General features: G+C 36.0%; 3 protein-coding genes across 3 annotated transcripts in view; 1 reads left to right on the top strand and 2 right to left on the bottom strand.

The window, feature by feature from the left end:
- Positions 1-796: 796 nt before the first annotated feature.
- On the top strand, positions 797-3,835 carry bhlha15 (basic helix-loop-helix family, member a15). Its single transcript, XM_051124392.1, has 2 exons — positions 797-1,110; positions 1,577-3,835. The coding sequence occupies exon 2, from the start codon at positions 1,607-1,609 to the stop codon at positions 2,159-2,161; it is 555 nt and encodes a 184-aa protein (XP_050980349.1). The 5' UTR covers positions 797-1,110; positions 1,577-1,606; the 3' UTR covers positions 2,162-3,835.
- Positions 2,990-24,091, bottom strand: tecpr1a (tectonin beta-propeller repeat containing 1a). Its single transcript, XM_051124391.1, has 25 exons — positions 23,967-24,091; positions 22,819-23,054; positions 20,869-21,051; positions 20,666-20,788; positions 20,435-20,557; positions 20,097-20,271; positions 17,594-17,694; positions 16,472-16,573; positions 15,929-16,077; positions 14,302-14,849; positions 12,708-12,853; positions 12,267-12,422; positions 11,376-11,525; positions 11,117-11,274; positions 10,537-10,664; positions 10,354-10,456; positions 10,183-10,279; positions 9,987-10,066; positions 7,872-7,928; positions 7,267-7,441; positions 6,978-7,113; positions 6,702-6,794; positions 4,622-4,728; positions 4,410-4,529; positions 2,990-4,320 (listed from the first exon to the last, which is right to left on the bottom strand). The coding sequence occupies exons 2-25, from the start codon at positions 23,041-23,043 to the stop codon at positions 4,165-4,167; spliced, it is 3,591 nt and encodes a 1,196-aa protein (XP_050980348.1). The 5' UTR covers positions 23,044-23,054; positions 23,967-24,091; the 3' UTR covers positions 2,990-4,164.
- Positions 24,092-25,862: 1,771 nt separating this feature from the next.
- The window catches only part of baiap2l1a (BAR/IMD domain containing adaptor protein 2 like 1a), a 30,561-nt gene continuing 29,589 nt past the window's right edge, over positions 25,863-26,834 (bottom strand). Inside the window, exon 14 of the mRNA XM_051123540.1 lies at positions 25,863-26,834. This exon is cut by the window's right edge and continues 20 nt beyond it. Within this exon, the coding sequence (XP_050979497.1) occupies positions 26,782-26,834 (53 nt within the window). The 3' untranslated portion in view covers positions 25,863-26,781.

Below are 26,834 nucleotides of genomic sequence, written 5' to 3'. Positions count from 1 at the left end.
AACTCAGGGGCACCATAGAAGTCCATTATATCCTGAAATGTTTCCTCAGAATTTCTTTACAACTGAAGAAAGAAAGACATGAATGTCTTGGATGGCAAGGGGGTGAGTACATTACCTGCAAATTTTTATTCTGGAAGTGAACTACTCCTTTAAAATTGTTTAAAATATTATAAGTGTACATCCGTCCCTTATTCAAATGACTGAAGATTTTAAGACAAACAAAATAGACGTATCTTAATGCAGCCACTCTAAGAACAGGTTCGCCATACTCAGGTACAAAATAAACATTTGTGTGTTTGATCAGTCTGATACCACAGTTTATAAAAAGGGTGGTTCTTTGCACACATCTACACTTCTACAAATAAAGGTTCCAGTAAGAAGCCTGAACCAATAGGAGAGTTCCACAAAGGACTTTTTATTCTCTTAACACTGTTCTTTAGACAACCATGTCAATTTTGTGTCAAAACTGGCTTAAGTAAAGTAAAGCTCCATAAAGTGCTTAAAAGATATGTATGCAAGGCCATTTGAAATGCAAAGGTCTAAGCAAATATCAGACAACGTTTCACCTGATAAAGTACCATGGAAATAGTCCAACCTATCAATTTAACCATCTGCATGAAACCCACCACTACCACGTCTGTACCTATCTTTCTTCCTTTCAAGCAAAAATAAAATAAGAAAGCTAAATCAGTGGAAAGTCCCCACTAATGTAATGCAACAGTATGTGATTTGCATTGTCAACTCCTTCCACAGCTTTATAATGAAAGCATTTATACTCCACACTGTGCATATACCACCTGCAGCGACTGCAGCTGTATCACAGACCGCTATTATCATCATCTGAAAGCCTGAACAAAGTTTCAGATCGCTATTTCCGACGTTTGCGCCAGCTCATGGGTGACTCGAGACGAAACGGATCACTCCTTTGATTGGCCACAAAAGCGCTACGTGGACATCGAGCAGCAACAGGTAGAGCGCCTGACCGTTATCATTTCATTCTGACTGCGGCTGTCAGGAGGACAACAGCGCTTCACGTCAACAATTTATCGCTCTCCTCAAACCACTTATCGTGACACAATCACCACGAGTTTGGTGGAAATTCATTTCGAGGTAAGCAAAAACTTTTTTTCCTGACAGCAGCGTTGATTGACAGCTTATAAGACGGCAGCCACAGCGTGTAGAGACAATGTGCATTTTCGTCACTCGATGAATCTAGTTTGTGTCAGCCTTTATGGCTTTAATATGATCAATTTGATTATCAATATTTGTTTTTTTCCGTATTCTGTTATCAATAGCGGATTTTTCAGGCTTTTCTGACAAAGTTTTATAGTTTTGAATAGATGTTAATATGAATGAGATGCTACTACAATGTAACCAACTAGTAGGGAAGGATATTACACATTTTCTAGAAGATAATATCTGTCTTGTAGTCTAACCAGATAGTGCAACTCAAGCACTTAAGAAGTATTTAACCCTCATAAAACATTATTTTTAATATAAAGCCTTTTGTATTAGATATATAATGTTATTTTGCATGTTAACTTCCTCCAATCAAATGTAAATGATAATATCCTAGGGCCTACACCAGGGTGTGGGTGAGTCAAGTATGAAGTCCAAAGGAAAAGGGTCAAAGCGGGGCAGACAGTCTTGGGCAGAGCAGGATGACCCAGACTTTACATTGGAAACAGAGCCAGGCTCCAGCGAGCAGGAGGGTTCGGAGGCGTCCGTGAGGCTGGGTGGGACGTGGAGAACGTTGAGGAGCGAAAGACACGGCGGGTCACGCGTGGGTACGCGCCGCAGGCGCCAGCATGGCAGCGCTAAGGAACGCAACGTCCGCAGGCTGGAGAGTAATGAGAGAGAGAGGCAGAGGATGCACAAACTCAACAATGCCTTTCAGGCCCTACGGGAGGCCATTCCTCACGTCAAAACAGACAAGAAACTTTCCAAGATTGAGACTCTGACGCTGGCAAAGAACTACATCAAGGCCTTAACCACAATCATCCTGGGCATGTCGAACGCCTGCCTGCCTCACGATGAGAGTCACATGGAGACCAATGCCTCCCGGCTCCTGCAGTGCTATCAGCAGCATCTACAGGAGGAGGGAGAGGAGGATCTGTCCAACTACCTGAGCCACATTCACAGCTTCAGCCAGGGCAGCTAACACACGCTGCCACAGACTCAGTGAGCGCTGTGTAAATACGTGATTAATGCCAGCTCTAAAGACTTACAAAAGGGTTTATTTGAATAACCTTGAGTTTACAAGCTACAGCTGGTCATAAAAAGGCTCATTTATGTACAGAATATGCACCGTTTATGTTGTAAACAACACGCTGGCCACAAACAGTCATTGCTAAAGTACTACTTTGGATTATGAAGGGACACAGTCTGCTGATCATTATTTATTAGTGGTTCACCCAGACATGTCACAAGTGAACATACTTTGCTCGTATAAGTGAAAGCCAATGGGGTCCAACAACACTGGACCCCCCTGGCTTTCATTGTATGGACAAACAAAAACATTGTCGTTTATGTGTGAGGAATTGAAATAATTCTCATTTTGGGGTAAACTATCCCTTTAACAGGGTAAGTATTTGATATTAAAATGCAAAGATTTGGAGCAGATTTCATATTTATTGAGAGGACACAAACCATGCACATACGACACACCCAAATAATGTCTCTTTACCCTGTTATTTGTCTACTTTAATAATTTAAAACTATATTACCTTTTCGTTTTCCAGTGGTTTCTCTCATGCCTGCATAAATCTCTTTATATGTACAGAAGCAACCTTAAATAATGCCCTAAAGGATGTCACACAATTGATGCAGTTTCACATTAGGACCGTTAAACACCCATAAATAATCCATTTATAATTTATACATCCACATGTACAACAGCAGAATAGGAATAAAACTAACTATTCATCCTAATAAAACCATTTGGAAAGATTTGTTAGAAATACTGTTACTTTCTGAAATTTGTGCTGCCTTTAAATGGAATTTAAACCACATATATCTATGCATAAATGAAATATGCTGACATCCTGAGAAATATTTCACAACATTGTTTTCACATTTTCAAGCGCAAAAGTAAATATTGCACTCTTTCATCAATGACAACGGCTAAATAAGAGTCTGAACTTACACTACAATTCAAAACTTTGAGGTCGGTAAGATTTTTATTTATTTATTTATTTATTTATTTAGCGGTATGCTCACCAGTGCTTATTCTTAATCAAAAATAATTAAAAACAGTACTATATTGTGTACATTTTGTTCCTTCAGAACACATTTAATTATGCTGATTTGTTGCTCAAGTAACAATTTCTTATTATCAATGTTGAAAACAGTTGTGCTGCTTAATATTTTTGTACAAACCGTGATTTTTTTTGTTTCAGGATTCTTTATAGAAAATGTAAAAGTACTGCATTTATTTTTGAAACCGGACTTTTACAAAACAATCTTTTACTGTCATTTGAGTCAATTTAATGCATCTGTGCTGAGTGAAAGTATTAATTAAAAAAAAAAAATAAAATCTTACTGACCCCAGATTTTAGAACTGTAGTGTATTTGTGTATTACTCCACTTTGAGTAAGAATATAACCAAAAACCCAATACAAGCAGATGATGAAAGTATTACATTTTGTTACGCTTTAACCAATGTTTAGCGGCACTCCAGCCAAGCTACAAAATACTCAGAAGCAGGTGTTTGTTTAAAAATGTTGTTTGTGTGTGATGTTCAATATAAAATGCTTGTAGTGTACCTTCAGTAGCTTCCACTGTGACTTTTTGTATTTAATGCCCCTGGATTCAAATAAAGAATCAGAAAAACAAACGGGCAGTCGTGATTTTACCACAAACAAATAAATAAACATTAAATTAAGATCCTCTAACCAAAAGTACTATGTAAAAAACATAATGACGAATGATGGGAGTGTTAAAAAGGAGAGCGAATTACTGAAAGTGGCCTCAATATCCATGAGAGCCTTCTTTCAAGAGAACTCAGCTGAAATGCAAACAAAAACACAGTGGTCTGCAAGTGCAGGAGCTTGAGTCGCACGATTTGTTAGGTGGGATTGAGTAATTCTGCTCTGTACAAGAGAAGCGCTACAGAGAGGAAGAGAACAATTCATGGCTACAGTAGATACAGTTAGCATAGTTTGACTAACAGCCCACTGGGTTTCCGTTCATCTCTGGATGGTTACTGGTTTGCGGGGGACGTGCTGCTGTCTGGTTGCTGGCATTGTCAGTCAGGGATGGCATCATGATGCGAGCTGCCTCCATTGCATTTCCTCTAACTGTTACATGATCCCATCCGCCCTGAAAGAAAAACAGATGATTTGTTATATTCTATCCATTCTGCACAGTGAGTGACTATTGAGCATAAAGACAATGTCAGCCGTGCTCACCCCAATGCCGTAGTCCCACGAGTGTCCTTTAGGTTCCATCGGCAGCACCCCCAGTCGGCGACACACAGTGCCACAGCTCAAACTGTGACTGCCCTGCACCTTATCCGCAATGATCCACACCTTAGGAAAAAAATACAAATCTGGCATTTAGCAGAGCAGCAAATCTACAGTTATTAGACTGCAATAACTAGTTACAAAGAAATGGTCTAAACCTGGTCCAGAGGTCCCACAGACACCTTGCGCACATTATTGGAGATGTGCTCCCATGATGAGCCCTGAGGGTAACTGGGGGTCACGCCATGTCTGTACCACAGGTTACCTGCTCATACAAAACCATACATAGAATCATTGCTATAACAAATGGTTAATTTATATTTGTCCGTTTTAAATAAAGTATCATGTATAAAACTGGTGATTGTTAGAGTGCACAGAAACCATGGATTCTTCTAGATTAAAAAAAAAAAAATGTAGCTATAAAAATTATTATGTGCACAGTGCAAATCAAAGGACTTAGTTTATTTGAAATATATATATAAAAGTATTAATTCTGCTTTTATTAAATCTTACTGACACCAAATTTAAAGATGCAGTCATAACACATTTACTTTAACATTCATAATTTTGCATCTTACTGTAAAAATAGTTAAACTTGAGTTTGATCAGTTATTGATGATAAGTAGTTTCAGTTATTAAAGGGAAGTTCACACAAAAATTAAAAATACCCCATGATTTACTCACCGTCAAGCCATCCTAGGTGTATATCAGATGAATACAATCAGAATTATACTATAAAACGCCCTGGCTCTTCTAAGCTTTGTAATATCAGTGAATGGCTGTTGAGATTTTGAAGTCCAGTAAAGTGCATCCATCCATTATAAAAAGTACTCCACACGGGTTAGTTCAGGTTAGTTCACCCAAAAATGAAAATTAGCCCATTATTTATTCACCCTCAAGGCATCCTAGGTGTATATGACTTCTTTCTTTCAGCCGAATGCAATAAGAGTCATAAAAATTGTTTTTGGCTCCTTCATGCTTCATAATGCAGTGGACAGGTGTTTAACTTCATCAGTCCAAAACAAGTCCAATAAAGCGCATCCATCCATATTAAAAAGTGCCTAACACGGCTCCGGCAAATAATAATCACTTTTTATCTAGCCTGTGCTAACAGTTGTACATGGCCAGCTCCGGGTGGATGACGTAGGACGTCAGTGTTGCACATGTGCTGCTCAGAAGAGAGGAACGTGAATGTCAAAGTCCCTTTAAGGCAAGTCATTTCACTCTGCGGCCATCTTTGATACGCCTCTCTGGCATGCAAGTGTAGCTCCTATATCTTTGAATGTGGAAACATCAAATTCTCTAAAACTGTTCACCAAGCTTACGAGTAAATTTCATATTTAAAATCACCAATGAAATCTGATAATGACAGCCTCATATATATTGTTCTGTATGCTCCAATAGCGTTTAAAACTTAATTATTCAAAAAAACTTAAAAAAACTTATTTTTCAGCCAGTGCGCATGCTCAGAATGCTGTTTCTATGTCAACCTGGACTTCTAACGGTGGCTGCAGTGACACACTGACTTCACTAATTAACGATTGGCTCTTATGAGTGACAAGTCTTGGATATTCTACAGTCTTTGGTGAACGTGCAGTAGAAATACCAAAACAAAACAATGGTCACGGATTAGAAGTACAAAACGAGGATTTGTAAAAAAAAAAAAAAAAAATATTCGGAGGATTTCGATATAAGCCAAGAGGAGAGTGTTTTTCCTTTGCTAAAGTTAGGAAACTTCCTTTGCTCCTGTAAACAAACGTTGGTTTACCAACGCATGCTCAACGCAGACATTCTATGTCATCTGCCCGGAGCTGCTTCCATGTACAACAGTTAGCGCAAGCTACATTATAGTGATTATTACACTGAGTCCAACGTGTAGTAATTCATCCGTTGTGGGGGAGAAAATAAATAAATAAATAAAAAAATAATTATTCTCAAAACAATACAAAATGGAATCTTCAAACAGTGAGGATGATTTTGTTTGTTGTTTGAAAGAAAGCCATATACATCTAGGATGGCTTGAGGGTGAGTAAATCATGGGGTAATTTTCATTTTTGGGTGAACTATCCCTTTAAGTAAGCTGCTTTTAAAAGCAATAACACAGACACCAAGAAACACAAACAGATCAGAGTACACATTTTTCCATTAATTAGTAACATCTGTGCTTCCCCACTTTTAAAAAGTACCGGCCACTGATATATTAACACCTTTTTATCAGTGTGACATGTATAGGTGTACCATTTTCATCCACTGTGTATACAGACGTCCTGCCCACTGAAACCTGTTTGAGCTTCTGTCCGGCTGGAGAGGGAATGTGATACCAGCAATCTCCTGCAAACAGATTAAACATTTCTAATCTAATGCTGCTGCAGAAATACAGGCAATGCTGCAACATCATCATGACAGACATGACTTGCATTAAAATGCAACGTAAGACACAAGTATGCTTTTTTATATTGTATTTTCATAGGGTGATACATGCACAGGCTTTGTGATAGAAGATTTTTCTCTCACCTGCTGGGTTCTGGGCAGAAACAGAGCCCCTATAGAACGCAGAGCCATCTTTAGCGATGGCCCAAACCTGGTGGACGGCACCTATGGAAATCGACTTGAAAGGCTGGTCAGTTCCAACATGTAACCATGACGACCCCTGTGAGCAAGCCACATCATCAGGCAGGGTTACATCATTCTGGAAAGCCTCTCACAGTGATAATGCTGAAGTATTTCTATACTATTTGCATGGGAACTACTGAAAACGGAACCAATTAGCGGACTTCTAGAAAATAAGGAACTTGATTCTTACTCCAGGGGTAAGTGAAGTGACACCCAGACGGCATAAGACGTCTCCTTTGTTGCTGATGGCCCATAATGGCACCTGTTCCACTGTGCTCTTCGGTCCACAAGGCAGGATTGTGATGTCACTTAAAGGTATAGGCGGAACTTCCTGCCAGGGGCCAGTTGTTGTGAGTTTACACTTTCTAAGGTGGAAGAAGATAGTTCAGAACTGGTGATAGGAGTCAAATTTAAAAATTAGCAAAATGGTTTCGTTATGATTACAATTTTGAGTGTGTGCACCAACACTGAATAAATATTTTTATAAGCTACTAAACAAAAATACTAAAACACTGTTTGTTCATGTCTTTTAATATTTTTCTTGTGCTTTTTTTTAGTTATTCCTAAAAATGAATTCAATTAATCCTTTTAAATGTCAACTTCAGTATGGCAACTGCACAGGCACAAAGCAGATGATCAAAAAACGCTTACCGAATCATGTCATTAAAAAAAATGTCATTGAGTACTTAATTTATTTTTAAGACTTTACAATTAGGTCCCATTTGTTAACATTATGAATACACTAGCTAACAGGTACTAACAATGAAAAATATTCCTAAAGTAAGTGCTAGATACCTGGCCCAACGTCTGCGGCGGACAAAGTCCTTCAGTGTTTTATTTCCGTGGTATGACCTAGAATGGTGAATACATTCAGAAAAATCAAACACTTACAGTTGAGGTCAGAAGTTTACATACACCTTTCAGAATCTGCAAAATGTTAATTATTTTACAATAATAAGAGGGATCATACAAAATGCATGTTATTTTTTTTTATTTAGTACTGACCTGAATAAGATATTTCACATAAGATGTTTACATATAGTCCACAAAAGGAAATAATGGTTACATTTATAAAAATGACCATTTTCAAAAGTTTACATACACTTGATTATTAATACTGTGTTGTTACCTGAATGATCCACAGCTGTTTGTTTTTTGTTTAGTGATAGTTGTTCATGAGTCCCATGTTTGTCCTGAACAGTTACACTGCTTTCTTCAGAAAAGTCCAACAAAAACTTTGGTTTTTCAGCATTTTGGTGTATTTGAACCCTTTCCAACAATGACTGTATGATTCTGAGATCCATCTTTTCACACTGAGGACAACTGAGGAACTCATATGCAACTATTATAGAAGGTTCAACGCTCATTGATGCTCCAGAAGGAAACACAATGCATTAAGAAAAGAAAAGAAAAGAAAAGAAAAGAAAACAGAAAGATGTGTACATTTTTCCTGTTGCCTAAATATAATATTTTTTTCATTTATTACTTTCCTTCAGAAGCTACAGAAGATACTTACATGTTTCCCAGAAGACAAGTTAAATTTACCCTGATCTTTAAATTCAAAAGGTTTTACTCCCCACCTCTTAATACATTCTGTTTCCTTCTGAAGCATCAGTGAGCCTTCGGTAATAGTTGCTTATGAGTCCCTCAGTTGTTCTCAGTGTGAAAAGATGAATTTCAAAATCATACAGTCATTGGAAAGGGTTCAAATACACAAAAATGCTGAAAAAAACCCCAAAGAATTTGTGGAGCCTGAAGGATTTTTCTGAAGAACAGCAGGCAGTTTAACTGTTCAGGACAAACAAGGGACTTTTGAACAACTATGACTACACAAAAAAAAACAGTAATAAGAATCAAGTGAATGTAAACTTTTAAACAGGGTGATTTCTATGAAAATTCAACAATTATTTTCTCTCGTGGACTATATGTAAATGTCTTTTATGTGCAAAACTGTATTCAGGTTAGAGCTGAAGATTGGGCTTGTGCTCCGGCTTGCGCGGTAAATGAGCGGTCATGTGATGCGTTTTGATTAGTGCGAGAAAGATGCGAAAATGGATGTTGAGGAGGTGAAACGGAGGCTTGCCTCTGGCGATTACGTTTTGGCAAAATTTGCAAAACTTGCAAAATTAGCCAGATCAGTACTATGCATCCTGGCCAGTAGCAGCAGCAGTAAAAGGGTGTTCAGCGCTGCTGGACGCACCATCAGTGAGCGCAGGACTGCGCTGAAGCCATCTACCGTGGATTCAATAAATTTTGTTTTTCAAATTATAACTAAACATTAATTGAGTCTTAAATGCATAATGTAGACAGAGTATATAGGCTAATGTTGGCATTATTCTTTTATTAAATTTCACCTGCTATTCACCGTTGCGTTGAGGCCGGATTGTGGAGAGAAGTAGCGAAGCAAATCCCGCAAAACCTTTATCTTAATTTGTTAAGAAAGACTAATTTTTATTGGCGCGTTGGCCTAGTGTATGCCTAGGCCTATTTAGAGTGCTGAGATGTTACGATGTTACAGAGGACTTATTTTATTTGTTCCAACTTCCAAGTGGCCCATATCCCACGTTAGTCATTAATAAATTATGTTAAAACATGTATAAATGACTCATTCTTGACAAAAGGCAAAAGAGCTGTGGGCTTGCACACATTATAATGTCGGGCTGTAAACGGGTTCGGGCTTTTAAAAAGCTGTCAATCAAAATGTACTTGTCGGGCTCGGACACTGTCGGGCCTAACTTTTAAGGCCCGATTACAGCTCTAATTCAGGTCAGTACTAAATAAAAAAATAACATGCATTTTGTATGATCCCTCTTATTTTGGTAAAATAATTAACATTTTGCAGATTCTGCAAGGTGTAAATTAACGTTTGTTGTAGATATACTGGCAATGCTAATAACCAATATAACTTACGCAGGAAAGTCAGCTGCATACTGCCAGCCCTCTCTGTCTGTCCCACCTTGCACAGCATAGTCAATAGTCCAGTCTGACACCTGCAAAATATTAAGAAACACTCATACAGCGATTTGCAACCGGATGTCATTCACTGTCAAATTCAGTGAATTTTCAGCTCTTTATGTACTGGGGGGAAATAGACAACAGCACAAACCCAAGTCCAGTTGGGGGAGGGTGGTTTTGTGTTGTTTTTAGTGCACTCCTTCAGACCTGAGGCATCGCTCCACATGTAACGGTCAGTAGGGAGACCCCTGGAGGAGAAACAGTGAGGCACAGCAGTGTGCATATAGAACACTTCAGTACAAACATCACACTCAGTATTAACCTGTTAGTGTAACCAGTGACGGGATTCCAGCGCTGGTTCTCATAGATATAAACACTTTTCACATCTGTCTGTGTGTAGATGTTATCTGTGCTGCTTGCCAAACCTGTGTGTGTGAAATAAATACATTACGTGACTAAAATGCTTGAAAAGTGCTTGATTGCTTAAAAGAGGTCATGCATTTACCCTGGAAAAAGCCTCCTCCATAGCCTCCTGTGTGGACCCAGGCAGTGTGATCATAGCCAATCCCCCACACCACACCAAGACTGTTGGTCTCAATAATGCGCAAATGCCCTCCAATTTGACGCCAGAACCTGCCAATGACAAAGGTTTTTTTTTTTTCAGAGTGGTCATATTATCATAATGACTATTCATAAATTGTTTTAAGGCATAATAGCAACAGACAAATGAAATGTTTATAAATATACTGCATAGGCCACAAAATGTGGGCGAAATAACACATTAGCGGACCGGAGGGAATAAAATGTAATTTTTTCCAGAAAACGTCTTGCATAAAATAAATTCAAGCACTTTCAAGGACCTGTATCTATGTATGTTTATTTTCAAAAACTTTCTAGGGCCTTGAATTTTTTTTTTCAGGTTCACAAAGTTTCAAGGCTTTCAAGAACCTGTGGGAACCCTGTAGGAAGCTTGTTTTAAAAAAAAAACTCCTGGGGTACAGACGGTAGGGTTCTTCCTGATTGAAGAATCCTCTATTTCCAACAAAACTGTTCACATAAAAATCAATCAACCATCTCATACTTACATCTGATCACAGGGTGTAGGGTAGGGAGAGGCCTCTAGTTCTTTCGTGGGTTCACTCACAAAGATATCACCTTTACAGGTGACCGACCAGATGGCTTGTTTTGAGGGAGGGCCCTGAATACCTCTAGAGTCACAGCAGGACACACTGAGCAGAGCCAGCTGATAGGATGAACAAATCATCAGTCAAATAGCAAGGTAATCACAAAGTGCAGTGCAAGTTGTTGAGAATCAATTTCCCATGATTAATGTTCTTTCCTCACCCAGTCGTGCATCTCCAGCTCTGTGGCCGCTGCCAGGCGGATCGGCCACCTCTGTTTGGTTCGCTCTGCTGTATAGATGGCAAATGTGTGCTTGGAGTCATTCAGCACTGGCACCAGGATTGTCACTTCATTAATGAACACATGGAGATACTGGACAGAGAAAGAAAAATAGAGTAAAATGGGGGTTGAATTTAGACCACATGACATCACTTTACAAGCACAGATTTCTTTCCTGTGTTCATATACACTACCATTCTCAAGTTTGATGTTGGTTTTTAATTTGAAAATGAATTGACAAGTATTATTTATATTTGATAAAAATACAAAAGCAGTAATAATATTGTGATATATTAATAAAACGTAAAATATCTGTTTCCTATTTTATCATTATCTGTATTTTATTTTATATATTATTCTTTTTTCTAATATGCTAAATCCGGTGTTCATGAAAAATTCCTTATTATATTGCAGAATGTCTGTGCTTAATATTTTTGTGGCAACTGTGATACATTTTGTCAAGATTCCTTAACAAGCAGGAAGTTTCAAAAGTATAGCATTTATTTGAAACAGAAATCTTCAGTAAAATTACTCATCTTTACTGTCCTTTTGATCAATTTAATGCATCCTTGCTGAATAAAAGTATTAATTTCTTAAAACAAAATCTTGGATCAGTGTATTTCCTACAGAAATGGTAATCAAGGTCTTGTACGTTTTTGTAATCCTTTTTTTAAATAGCCAATAAGCTTTAAATGAGTTCCCAACTACAGTATAAATAATGCAGCATCAATATTTTGTCCATTTTGTCCCAGTAAATAAAAAGTAAATGTGTGCCAAACATGGATTAAAAGCCACATAACTACACTTTTGATACCACAAGGGATGTGAGATTACCTTCTTTTCATCATTAAAGGTGTAGTAGATAAACAGAATCCCATCTTTGTTGCCCTCTGCTCCTGAAAACTGCTCCAGCGCAAACTGAACATCCACCCACTTATGAGGTTTCCAGTCTCGCCACCACTGCATGGTGCCCTTCTTCACCCACACAGACTGTGTGAAAACAGAAATCAGGATGAATTATCAAATTATAAATGGTTTTTAAGGTTTAAGCCGAAAATACTCATTTTCTAGGGGTAGCTCTTCGGTTCTACCAAGCTTGAGGACCACTGTTACAAATGTTGCTTTGACTTTTGATCTAACTCTTGGACTTTTATAGACACTTACTGTTGCTAAATCAATGACAGTCTGGATATAATTAAAAAAGATAAATGACAAAACTGGTTAGTACTGCTGAAAACATCAGATGAGGTAAACCATTTTGTGTGTGAGCACTACCTGTTCAATGGCCTGCTCATAATGCATGAAATTCTCCATTTCTCTCTTGGAGCGTTCGCTGAGCTGCTCAAATATCTGTTTACGCCATGCTGCCGTTTGAGCAGGTGTAATGGAGAGAGACATGGCCTGCATGGAGGAGTTCAGGGCTGAGAAGACAATCACATTTGAAACGGTCAAGGACAAAATGAATCATCAAATTCAATTAGATAGATGGTAATAGGTCTGCACGATTTTGGTAAACAGTGACATTGCGATTTCTTGCTTTCCTGCAAAACTGCTAAAAGTCTGAAGATTTTTTCTGAGTGTAAACCCTAGTGAAACAATGTTTTTAAAATACATTTATTTTATGCTACATATACTATAAATACATATAGCCTACTATTTATGTACTTACCAAAAATACCTTCCAATTGTACTTTTAGTATAACAAACTGGTATACTTAAAGTCTCCTAATTTGGAAAAAACAATTTTGTACTTTAATTGTGCGGAAGTAGTGCTAAAGTCCAATTAAATATATACTTATGTATATTCGATTGTGCTAAAGTGGAACTACTGAAAGTATAGTTTAGGTACACTTTAAATATCTTGCATTTAAAGACCAATATTATTTAAAGATCATACAATCCTCATCAATAGTGACATTAAAACACATTTTAGGCTTAATATTAAGAAATGTGCATTGTGTGCAAGTAGTACTCCAAATAAAGTTTAATTATAATTTTTATATCAGGAAGTCTCAAGCGATATGTCAGTAAATATGTTGATAGATAAACATATTTTAAATACATTAATTTTTAACTAGAAAAATCCTTTTAGAGCTGAACAATTTAGGAAAATTTTGAAAAATATGGTTGTTTATACTTAGATTTACTGTATACAAAAACAAATCCCTTGATGTAACCATTTCAGAAATATCTTTCCATTTGAGACCACATTTCATAAGGCGCTGTTCCCACTGTTTTTGACCACTTCAATACGGCTTTAAAATAATTATTATTTTAAATTGTGATTATTATGAAATAAAAATCTAAGAGAAAATATGAATATTTTGTAATAATACTGTAAATTAAATATTTAAAATATTTTACTGTAAAATTGTAATTGTCACTGTGTTCATTTACATGATATCAGTGTTACAGAACGGCTCGAATCACAAAAGCTAAAGCACTGTGCAAATGCTACAATTTACTATTGCACTACCCCATATCGCAATATTGATTTTATTTCAATACGTGACCCTGGACTACAAAACCAGTCATAAGGGCAATTTTTTTTAAAATTGACATATACAATATATTTGATATACAACTATTTAAAAATCTGGAATCTGAGGGCAAAATTCAAAATATTAGGAAAACTGCCTTTAAAATTGTCCAAATTATGTTCCTGGCAATCCATATTACTAATCAAAAATAAGGTTTTAACATATTTACAGTAGACAATTTACAAAATATCTTCATGGAACATGAAGATATAAAAGAAAAATTGATCATTTTGACCCATACAATGTATTTTTTGGCTATTGCTACAAATTTACCCGTGCTACTCAAGACTGGTTTTGTGGTCCATGGACACATATGTCATGTAGCTGACCTGTGGATGTAGATGAGTTGAACCAGTTGAGCTGTGTGTGACACTCCACCAAACATCCCCCACCGCTAACCCAGGCCCATTTTGGATGTTCATCCGGCCCATAAGGCTCCTCTAGGGCTAAGTTATAGGTGGCTACAGAGGACAGGCTGCTGGTTTCAGCTGCGTCTCCAGGTCCAGATGCGAGGTGCGTCTGGGCTTCCTCTAGGTCCACATTGCTCCATTGAGGATCCAACCCACCTGATTGGCTAGGAGACAAAACCTGGGTTGGGGAAGCCCTCTCTTCCACCTCTTTTTCTGTGTGATCCTCCTCAGGAATGGATGGGCCAGCTGGGGGGATGTCACGCCGACTGATTTGGCCTTCACGATCAGATACGAGCTCTGAGATGAAGCTGTCACTGGTCACTTTAGGGATGCGTGGTTTAGGGGCGTCTCCCATCTCAGATGTTGGGACCGCTTCACCCCCAGCTCTTTCATTCTCAGGGTCTGCATCACTCAACACTGAAGCCTGGGACTGCAGACGCACCTCACCGCCAAAGAAACAACCAGCACTGTGAGGTGTAGAGACACAGAGTTAACGTGTACAGCACCAGGTCACTACAAGAAATCACTATGACACATTTATATTTGTTACCGTGGAGCACAAAACCAGTCATAAGGGTCAATTTTTGGAAACTGAGATTTATACATCATCTTAAAGCTGAATAAATAAGCTTTTTTGCAGAAAAAAATGAAAATATTGAGAAAATCGCCAGTAAAGTAGTTCTTAGCAATGGATATTACTAATCAAAAATTAAGTGTTGACATATTTGCGGTAGGAAATTTAGAAAATGTCTTTATGGAACAAGATCTTTACTTAATATCCTAATGATTTTGGCATAAAAGAAAAATCAATAATTTTGACCCATACAATGTATTTTTGGCTATTGCTACAAATATACAAATATACCTGTGCTACTTAAGACTGGTTTATGGTCCAGGGTCACATTTTTAAAAGAAAATCTGATGTATCAAAAAAGACAAAACATTATTCATGTTTAAAATAAATGTTATAAATTTTAACCTGTGATGGCAAAGTGCTTTCAGTATCAATCGATTTTCAAATGAGTCAAAAATTATCTACTATCTAGTCCCTCCAGGGAACTCTTGGAATTCTTTGAATTGGACAAAAACACTGTAAAATTATTCTGTTTCTAAATTATTGATTACATTTGCATTGCTGAAGTCTACTTTTACTACCTTTCTCTAGAAATTAATCAGTCTATTTTTCTTTGAAAGCTGATAAAGGCTGTTCAGTGCTTCAAGTCACATTCATACTGTCAGCCACACACAGTGAAAAAGCTACTTGATCGCATTCATTTTACTTCTGCCATTTATTCAGTGACTTCTGGTGACAAAAACAACAGTGACTGTTGTTAACAGGATGTAGGTGTGTGCAAAAACATGACAATGTTGTGAAATATTTTTGCAATACTCACCAATAGCAGAATACTACTTTGATTTCTGTGCGAATATATGTCATTTGCAATAAAATGACTGAAGTAATGTCCAGAAAGGTCTACCAATAACAGAACTAGGAATGCCTTCTAGTGACGTGTAGCGCAATGTTCACATTTCGAAGTTAACTAACCTTTGAAGGCTGCTAGCGCTGGCGCTAGAGTGGGAACGTTCACTATCTCTGGGTACAGACACAACCTTCCACGTCTTCCCGCTCAGCTCGCTGGCAGTCACACCTTGACGGAAATACACCGCCCGGTCTTCAAAACCAATACCCCACACCTAAGCACAAACACACTTGACATGAACTTCAAAGACCTCAGTGTTATAACTGCTGAAATGGTTTCAGAACCTATAATTCTCATCCTAAACACATACGTAGATAAATGTGAATATGGTATAACATCTGTTATTATAACACACCAAAATTTGTCCATTTGTATGCAATGTTTCACACAGAAAAAAAACTTGTTTATGTTACATCTTCGTATAATGTATTTCTTTATCTAATCAATTAATACATCAATCAATACGAAAGTTTCTGGGGTTAAAAACTTCAGTAGCCAAGAGTATGCACTTTATTCTGTTGTTTTCTGCCAAAGATTTGTTGATTTTTTTTTTAGGTAAATAGGACTTAATAAGGTTAACCAAACAGGAAACATTACTAATTTCTGACCTGGTCATTGAGACCCACGTTGATCATGACCATCTCTCCAACCATACCTATCCAACCGGAGCCACAAGGATTATGAGAATTCACACCCCGTCTAAACCAGACCTATTAGAAATGAGATGAGATGAGGAAAAACAAGTTAAGCAGCAACAACAACAAAAAAAGTACATATCTGTTCAAATGTTTGGGGTTAGTACGATTTTTTTATGTTTTTCAAAGAAGTCTCTTATGCTCATCACGGCTGGATTTATTTTCTCAAAAATTTAAAAAAACAGAACTGTGAAATCTTATTACAAGATGTAATATTATACAATTTAATTTTACAATTAACGTAAAATAATTTAATTTAATATATTTTAAAATGACATTTATTTGAAAGATCCATTCAACAGTGTTCAAGTCCTTCATAAATTAGATTTCGTGCTAAAAAACATTTCTTATTATTATCATTGTTGAAAACAGTTGTGCTGCTTGATACATTTTTATTTCAGGATTCTTTGAGTAATAAAAAATTCAAAAGACAGACAGCATTTATTTGAAATAGAAATCTTTTATAACAATTGTAAAAGTCTTCATGGTCACTTTTGATCAATTGCATGCATCCGTGCTAAATAAATTTATGAATTTCATTTCTTTTCTTTTTTTTTTTTTAACTGTCCCCAAACTTTTGAACAGTAGTGTACATAAAACTATTTCTAGCATAGGCAATATATTATAAATGTAGGTCTGTCAAACGATCAATCATAATTAATCGCATGCAAAATAAAAGTATGTGTTTATATGTGTTTGTACCGTGTACACATGCATGCATATATTTAAGAAAAATAAAATAAAATAAAAAAACAAAAAATTATATTTATATACAGAATATAAATATAAATACATATTAATATTTTTAAAATACATGTATGTGTGTGTGTTTATATATACATAATTAATACAGTATACACACATATATTATGTAAACACAAACTTTTCTTTTGTATGCGATTAATCGTGATTAATCGTTTGACAGCCCTATATGAATTATAATGTAATTTGTAATTAAATAATAATAATTATTATTATTTTTTGGACCCACTGTATGTGTAAGTGAAAAATTATATTAATTAAAATATGACTTACTTTATGATCTTTTGTGACAGCCCACACTACATTCACACCAACAGCTACGTGTACGGCACCCACTCCAGGGCTTGGCGACTCAACTGTGACCCATGATGACCCTGTGATTACATCAATATAATCAAATATCTATCGTCTACTAGGGCGGAATCCAGTCATAAAAATGGAATTTACTGTATAACGTGGAATGTCACAGAATTTGTCAAAGTTTGGATTAATTAATCAAAAGTAGGTCATTACACTTAAATCAAATCGTGATATGAACTAGTATCTCTAAACATTAAGCAAAAGACAATTTAAATGTGTGTGTGTGAATGGCGCAGACGTGTAGTTTTGTTTACTACACACATACTGTGTGACGCCTGCAGTGTTTCAGCGTCTGCCGTCTCACCAAATGAGGACATGAACAACATTTCCAGAACTGCTCTGAAGTTTCCAAATTAGCATTTTACCGTTACTTTTGATAGAAACTATCATAATATCATATACACACAGAAATGTAAAAGTGTTTACGGCTACTCGTCAAAATAAAAATTCAGTTTAACTAGAAGACATATATTACTATTGTTTAGTAGAATGTACGTAATACTGCTACTATTATTACTAAAATTTTAAAAACTTTATTTTATTAAGGAATAATCACACAATATTTTTCCATGTTTTAATTTCAATGCTAACTCTGTGCACAAAAAATTAAGGTTGTTTAATTTTAATTTGATTAAATTATTTTACGCCTTCATTTGATAACCAGAAAAATGTAATATTGTAAAAATAAACTTTAATAAATTAGGTTGTTATGCATTCAGATACAATAAACAGGGTTCCCACACCTTGATTACCTTCAAATTCAAGGACCTTCTGGGGACTTTCAAGGTCCAGTACCCTCAAATACAAGGACTTAATATGGGGACACATTTCAAGTGAGAGCAAGGTTACATTGTGTTACCTCATAAGATACATTGTTACATTGTCACAGTTTTCATGTGTCAAACACAACTATGCAAAAAGCATTTTTTTGCACTTAGGCTGTGTGTCCACCAAAGTGTTTTTAGCACTGCTGAAAATGCCCAGCTGGGAGCACTTGAGAGCGCAGCATTCAACGGCACTCCTATTGGCAAGTCATTCTTTGTAATCTTAATTATTATCATTTAAAAGCCCCCAAAGTAACACAATGACCATATCCCATATCAAAACTCAAAATATTTCTTTCCATACCTACATTTATATTTTACAGTCACCCTTGTGCAGATTGATCATAAACACAACTAAAAGGCTTCCTACCAGTGGCCATCACAAAACTTAACATCTTGCACAGTTTTATCACAGGTAGAATGCAAAATGTTTCAATATAAGCATTTCAGTCAAATGTAATTTATGCAATATTTCAAAAATTTAACCCACAGGAGAAAATCAGCCCTTCGCAACAGTTTAAATTCAGCCCAATTCCTTTCAAAAAATGCAAATTTGGCAACCCTGCATCCAAAACAAACTGCAGGAATCAGATCTAACTGGTCGTGGGTCAAGACAAGAGTCAGGAGGGATGACTGACAAATCATGCTGGAGGATTTGCCGCTCAGCAGATAATGTGCTCATATCTGATCTTGTAAGATGTGCTTCCTTTATACAGACTGCATGTGATTGCGAAATTGAAAGTGAAAGTGAATAGCCACTCATTCAAAAGAGATTTAAATACTCCACATACAATAGCGTCTCCCTGATGCGCAAAAATCATATTCAATATTAGAATGACTGTGTAAGCATGCGGTAATTAATAAAACAGTATAATACAGTCCCGCGTAGAGCTTTAATACAAGAATGCACACAATAAATGGTGACTGTAGAAAGCAAAAGCCGAATCCCCAACATTTTGGGTGACTTAGAAATCCTGGCATTTTTTTAGGTCCAAAAAAAGAGGACGTATGGTCACCCTAACTAACGTAAATCAAGCAAGCTAGTATGCATAGGCCACAAAGTGTTGGTGAAATAACACATTAACGGACCAGATGGAATAATATGGATTTTTTCCCAGAAAACGTATTACGCAAAATAAATTCAAGCACTGTCAAGGACCTGTATCTATGGATGTTTATTTTCAAAAACTTTCCAGGGCCTTGAATTTTTTTTAATTTACAACTTTCAAGGGTTTCAAGGACCCATGGGAACCCTGAATAAAACAGAAGGTAAGAAAAAATTAAATATTTCATAGGGCCCTAAACATGTAATTTATGTTAAACTTTTAATAAATTGATATATTTTTTTATCTTGTATTTTATTATATTGATACATATTTTTTTTAATTAGATTTGCTTTTTGATTAATAAAATGCAATTTAACAATTTAAAAAAAATCCAGAAAAATTCAAATGGAAAAAACGGAATCCAGAAAAATTAAAACGGAATTTGGAAAAAAATAAAACAGAATTTGGGAAAAATAAAATGGATTTCATAGGCCCCTAATCTACCCAATTTTTTTTTATTTTTGTGTACCGCACCACTACACTCACCATTTAGGCAGTCTCGGCCAATGCCCTCTCTGACCAGCAGATGACCCTCCCACAGGACAGCCCACACCAGGTCACCCGGGCCGCAGCTGATCTGCACAACCTCCCCTGGTACAGGCACCTCCTCCCAAACGGAGCCCTCAGGATTATGGTGGTTGATACCACATCGGAACCACACCTGCTCGAAAGAAAAAAATCTTTCTGTGGATAAATGGAAATTTATCCACACTCTGTAAAACACTTTATACAGCTTTGTAATGACTGAAAAATGTATCAATTATGAAAGCATGGGGTGTGTTGTTGGACATCATATGTAAGCCTGGAACAAACTGAGCTCTGACCTTTCCCTGCAGAGAGACCGCCCACAGTGCCAAACACCCTCTGGGCTCCTCAGTGATCTCCCAACCACCACAAGTGATGTCATTAAACGGGTCAGGAAGAGACTCAGTCTGCTCTGAGGGGATCTGCTCCCACATATAAAATTCAAGGACACACAGAGATTTGTTTTTCCATTAACAGTAAAAAGAAACAATTAAGATAAATCCTTTCAATGCCTTTGTGCTTGTACACACCTTGACCCAAGTGTCCTGTGCCTTGTACCTTCTGTATCTTATCCATCTGCGGCGACGCACGCAAGAGTTCCATTTTTTGTCTTTCGTGTAAGTGGCTGGAAAATCAATGGCATATGTCCATCCCTGAAAACACCCAGAAAATCAGCTATACCTTATAGCAAGTAAAAGCTGTGAAAGCTCTTTCTGTGATTGTCAATACTGACCCCTTTCTCTGTGGGCTCCCCTCCAAAGTTTTCATCCACGTACCAGTCCGCCTCCCACTCCCAGTTCTCAGAGGGCAGCTGAAAGTCACCCAGAGGCTGGTGCTTCAGCCCTGTGACATCACTCCACTGCCAACGGTCACTGGGCAACAGCCGGTCTGAGAAGCCATCGACAGGGTTCCACCTCTGTCAGGGAACAGAAAACACATATAGTAAGCGATTCTCATTTGATGATAAATGCTTTAGGGTTAATGAAAAATAATGGTTTTAAAAAAAAAATTTTGAATTAAAAAAAAAAACCTAAAAATCTAGTTTAAAACACATGTGCAAAGTTTTTAGGCAAGTACTCTTTGCACCGATGTTGGTTTTATACAGTTTTGAAAAACTTTTATACCATTTTCATGAAGAGTTTCAATTTAATGACTCTTAAAATATATATATATATATATATATCAAGTCTCCTCTGCTCACCAAGCCTGCATTTATTTATTAAGATACAGCAAAAGCAGTAATATTATGAAATATTTTTACTATTTAAAATAACTGCTTTCTATTTGAATATATTTTACAATGTAATTAATTCCTGTGATCAAAGCTTAATTTTCAGCATCATTACTCCAGTCCTCAGTGTCACATGATCGTTCAGAAATCATTCCAATATGCTGATTTGGGTTATATGCCGATTTTTTATTATTATTATCAATATTTAAAACATTTTTTCTGGATTTTTTGATGTATCAAAAAGATCCAAAGATCAGCATTTATCTGAAATTAAAAGCTTTTGTAACATTATACACTATACCATTCAAAAGCTTTGGAGTCAGTATATTTTATTTTATATATATATATATATATATATATTCTATTTCAGATAAATGCTGTTCATCTGAAAATTCTACTCAGCTCTTTTTAACATAATAATAATAATAATAATAATAATAATAAATGTTTTTGAGCAGCAAATCAGAATATCAGAATGATTTCTGAAGGATTAAGTGACTGGAGTAATGATGCTGAAAATTCAGCTTTGAAATCACAGGAATAAAATACTTTTTGAAATATATTCAAACAGAAAATAGTTATTTTAAATAGTAAAAATATGTCAAAATTGTACTTTTTTGCTGTACTTTGGATCAAATAAATGCAGATTTAGTGAGCAGAAGAGACTTTTTAAAAAATTTACTGTTCAAAAACTTTTGAGTGGTAGTGTGTGTGTGTGTGTATATATATATATATATATATATATATATATATATATATATATATATATATGTATATACACACACACATATATAATAATATATATATATAATATATATTTATATATATTATTATTTATATATACATAGAGAGAGAGAGAGAGAGAGAGACTGTAAAGACATTTATAATGTTACAAAATATTTCTATTTCAAATAAATGCATTCAGCAAAGAATCCTGAAAAGCACAGCTGTACAAAAAATGTTACGTGAGAACCAAATATTAGCATATTAGACTGATTTCTGAGGATTGATGTAAAACTGAAGCCTGGAGTAATAGCAGCTGAAAATTCAGCTTTGCCATCACATGAATGAATTATTATTTGAAATAAAGTAAAATTAAAAACAGTTATTTTAAAATGTAAAGTTGACTGTATCTTGATCAAATAGATGCAGCCTTTGTAAGCATTCATTTTTTTATATCTTACTGACACCAAACTTCAAACTTTTGAATAGTAGCATATAGATATATCATTAATTATGAATTTTACTTAAAATATGTTTATGTTTTTATGGAGTACCAACTATTTGACACTTTAAAACCTAAAAGGGCCAAATTATCTGATATTTAAAAGACTTACTGATGAGGACATCATCTTGGACATCATTTCCTGTTTATATTTTTCTGCTCGTTGGTTGATTTACTGTATTTTCTCCACATACTAATAACAATCAGTATATTACTATTGAGCACACCTGGTTTTCATATGTCTCCTCTTGGTAGCGGATGGGCACATCACTGGCATGGACGTACAGATAGATGTTGTGGTCACAGGCAATGCTCCAGCAGCACTGCTGTACGGCCGTAACACGCTTGAACTCCAAATGGGCATCGCGACAATGCTCCCACTGCTGTCCCGCTGTCGAAAGGCTATAAACCCTCCCGTACACATCAACAGCCCACAGGAGGGAGCTCGGCATGATGCACCCTGCTGCAAGAGACAAGACACAGATTTGCAGATAAACAAACACCTCAGCATCAGTTTATGGCTACAAAAAGTGTTCAGAAGCAAACAAGGACACTAAGTTAATTGCTCTCAAATGAAGCACAATTTCCTGCCTACTCCTTTCTCTGCTTTGACAGCAGATCCGGAGTCAGCTGATTCTCATTACTGTTCCTCATACTGTCAAAACACTGCTGATACACTGGAAGACACCTGTTATTTTGTTGCCTTCTATGCTATAAATGAAACTCATGATTCCAACCATATATACTCTATAAAGCTCGAACTACTTTGGTGGTACCATGTTAAGCACAGTACCATGAAATCCAAATGATTACTTTATTTAATTACTATATCAACAAGGTACTTCACAAAATGCTATCATATTAGTACTGAGTAAGAAAGTAGTAACGTTAATTACTATGGCAGATGCTATGGTAAAAATAAAAAAGGGATTAACACAGTACCGTCCATGTACAAAAAATGGTAATATCACGGTATTTTTTGTAGCTTTTTTGATAGTAAAGTTCAAAATGTTATAAACGTTACTAAAGCAACTGTTTTAGTAAGGAACAATCACATATATTTTGAAAATGCGTGTTGTTGTTGTTGTTGAACGCTTGTTTGTTGATACACACCGGATAGCACGCTAGCTAGCACTGACAGCACATAAGAAACAAACGTATACAGTACTTGACAATAGCATATTATCTGCCAAAAACTGGAATACGGCTAGGACAATCAGAAGAGAAAGATTTTGAAATGAATGACTGCAGCTGCTTGTCATCCGCAGTGGCAGGTGCCTGTACATTACAACAGGAAGGTAAATATCATGCCAGTTTATGCATCCTCAGCATAGCTGACAGTATATATCAACTGTAGCCAGCGTTACAGCGTTACCTTGTCTATGTCAGGGTGTAAGCACTTAGCTTATGTTGTCATTTTGGGACCATTCGGCTTTGCGAAATCTTCCTGTGATTTACACGACGTTGACAACCCAGGATTCCAAACAGGAAGTGGTAGGATTTTTGCATTGGAGGCAACTGCATGTTGGCCCAGCAAGGGGCGCCATTAACTCATGTTAGAAGATAATGCGATAGTAGAGGTAGTTACTATGGTGCCCTCAGAGAGTATAACGTTACACCACCTTCACATTTTCCGTTAAAACTATAATGTTAATATATTATTAATGTTCTGTTATTACTACTACTACTACTATCCATAATCTCCACACACCCTCAAATAACAATAAATTAGAAGCATTTATTAAAGAGAGAGAGAGAAAAACATTCCAAAATCTAAGCATTTGGCAATATTCTTTCCCCCCAGATGACGGTAAACTTATTTGCACTGAGCAGCACCACCCATAAGATAATTAGTTTTGTTGCCTAGCACCATTATGTTATGTCGTGTATCATCAAACAGAAGACTATAGACGTGCATAATAAAATCTGTGTCAGGGACACAGTTATTGTTATATTGTTAATGTAGTAACAGCACGTTCGTAGCTTATTGCTATTGTTTTGAGGTAATAGAGAAAAAGATAAATCTAAAGGTGTGGGTAATTTTTTTCTGTATGTGAAGATCAAGAGAAACAACGCAAATATATCTGTTACTCTTTTAACTTTTTTTTTTTTTTTTAGTTGCAGCCTTGACTACAGCACTTAAGAAAAAGTGCTGAGGTAAATCACTGTTGACCCGGGACCACAAATCCAGTTATTCTGGCCAATTTTTGTTTTTTTAGATTTAGTAAATTTTAGATTTATACATCATCTGAAAGCTGGATAAATAAGTTTTTCATTGACATGTGGTTTGTTAGGATAGGACAATATTCGGCCGAGATACAGCTATTTAAAAATCTGGAATCTGAGGGTGGGGGAAAAAAAAAAAAAATCGAAATATTGAGAAAAATCACCTTTAAAATTGTCCAAATGTGACCATGGACCACAAAACCAATCATAAGGGTCAATTTTTTTAAATTGTGATATATACATCATCTGAATAAATAAGCTTTCTATTGATGTATGAAGGATAGGACAGTATTTGGCTGAGATTCAACTATTTGAAGATCTGGAATTTGAGGTTGCAAAAAAAACAAAAAACAAAAAAAACAAATTGAGAAAATCACCTTTAAATTTGTCCAAATGAAATTCTTAGCAATGCATATTACTAACCAAAAATTAAGTGTTGATATATTTACAGTAGGAAATGTACAAAATATCTTCATGAAACATAATTTTTACTTAATATCCTGATGATTTTTTGCATAAAAGAACCATCCATCATTTTGACCCGGCAGTGTATTTTTGGCTATTGCTACAAATATACCCATGCTACTTAAGACTGGTTTTGTGGTCCAGGGTCACAAATGAAGTTCTTAGCAATGCATATTACTAATCAATATCTTAATGGAACATAATCTTTACTTAATATTCTAATGAATTTTGGCATAAAAGAAAAATCGATCATTTTGACCCATACAATGTATTGTTGACTATTGCCACAAACATACCCATGCTACTTAAGACTGGTTTTGTGGTCCAGGGTCACATATAAACCCATGTATGACAAATTCAAATTCTTACAGTGGACACAGTAAATTTCTTACTCACCTGCACCAGTTTAGCAAATGCAGCATTTTATAGTGTATGGGATAAATAACGTGTTCAAAAAATAAAAAAATGATAATCTGACAGAATAATTATTTAGCTCATGTAAGGCACAGGACAACTAAGCTACTACTTAGAATGGCATTCATTTCAGAGAAAACAGAACATAATATCTAACACATTTCAAATATACATATATCTTTATTTTGGAGTAATGTGGTATGACTAGAAATGGGGCAATGAATCAATAATATCACAACACAAAAAGAAAAGGTATGAAAGAAAAGACTATCCCCTACAAGATAACATGCTTGCAAAGGCATAACATGTGAACAACCTTACAAGACTTTGTTAAAAAAAAATAATCAGTATGTATTTAGTTAGGACCCAAGGATTTGTCTTCCATAGTGAAGAATGTTCATGAGTTTGAGCTGATGTCCAGCTAAAGCCAATAAGCCAACATACAACTGTGCAGCTAGTAAGAATGGCATCACCACACATTGGACTCATCTTTAGCATGAGGAATAAACTATTAAACTAAGTGTCTTTATATCGTCTTCTTTTAAAGGTATAAAAGGTGTGAAGAATAAGAATAATACATCAGCATTTTAAAACAATGAAACCATGATACTGTATAACAAAAACAGGCAAAATCCATACTAACCCAGAACACTTTGGCAACTGGCAAACCTCACACTGCTTCACTGGATTTTGAAATGAAATATGTTTTGGTTATGCAAGGTGTTTTTAATTAGGGCTGCAATACTTGAACCTTAAATATACATTTGGGATTTCAGTTTACCCTTACAAGACCCCAGTCATAGCAGACCAATATGGTCAGAAAATAGCCATTCAAGAGCCTGTCAAGTGTATGAATCCAGTTACAATTTAAAACAATAATTTAATCAAAGTCTAAAATTCTCATAAATAATGCCTCCTGTAAATTTTAATCTGCTGGTTTGCATTTTTAGAAACTGTAAAGATTAAAATTGATGTTGTAACAGAACCCTTTTGTTTGGTTCCTCTGCCATATTTGCAATGCATCAATACAGGCAAAACCTCTGAGACACAACTTCACATCGGGGCAGGGGCTGCATGCAGTCTCATCATATGATTGGTGCAGATCTGTCATTTGTGACGGTGGGTCGTAGTTTGACCG

Source organism: Labeo rohita, chromosome 12, assembly GCF_022985175.1.
Source record: "Labeo rohita strain BAU-BD-2019 chromosome 12, IGBB_LRoh.1.0, whole genome shotgun sequence".
NCBI lineage: Eukaryota > Metazoa > Chordata > Actinopteri > Cypriniformes > Cyprinidae > Labeo > Labeo rohita.
The sequence above is the reverse complement of the archived record's forward strand: the minus strand, read 5'-3'. Positions and strand labels throughout refer to the sequence as shown.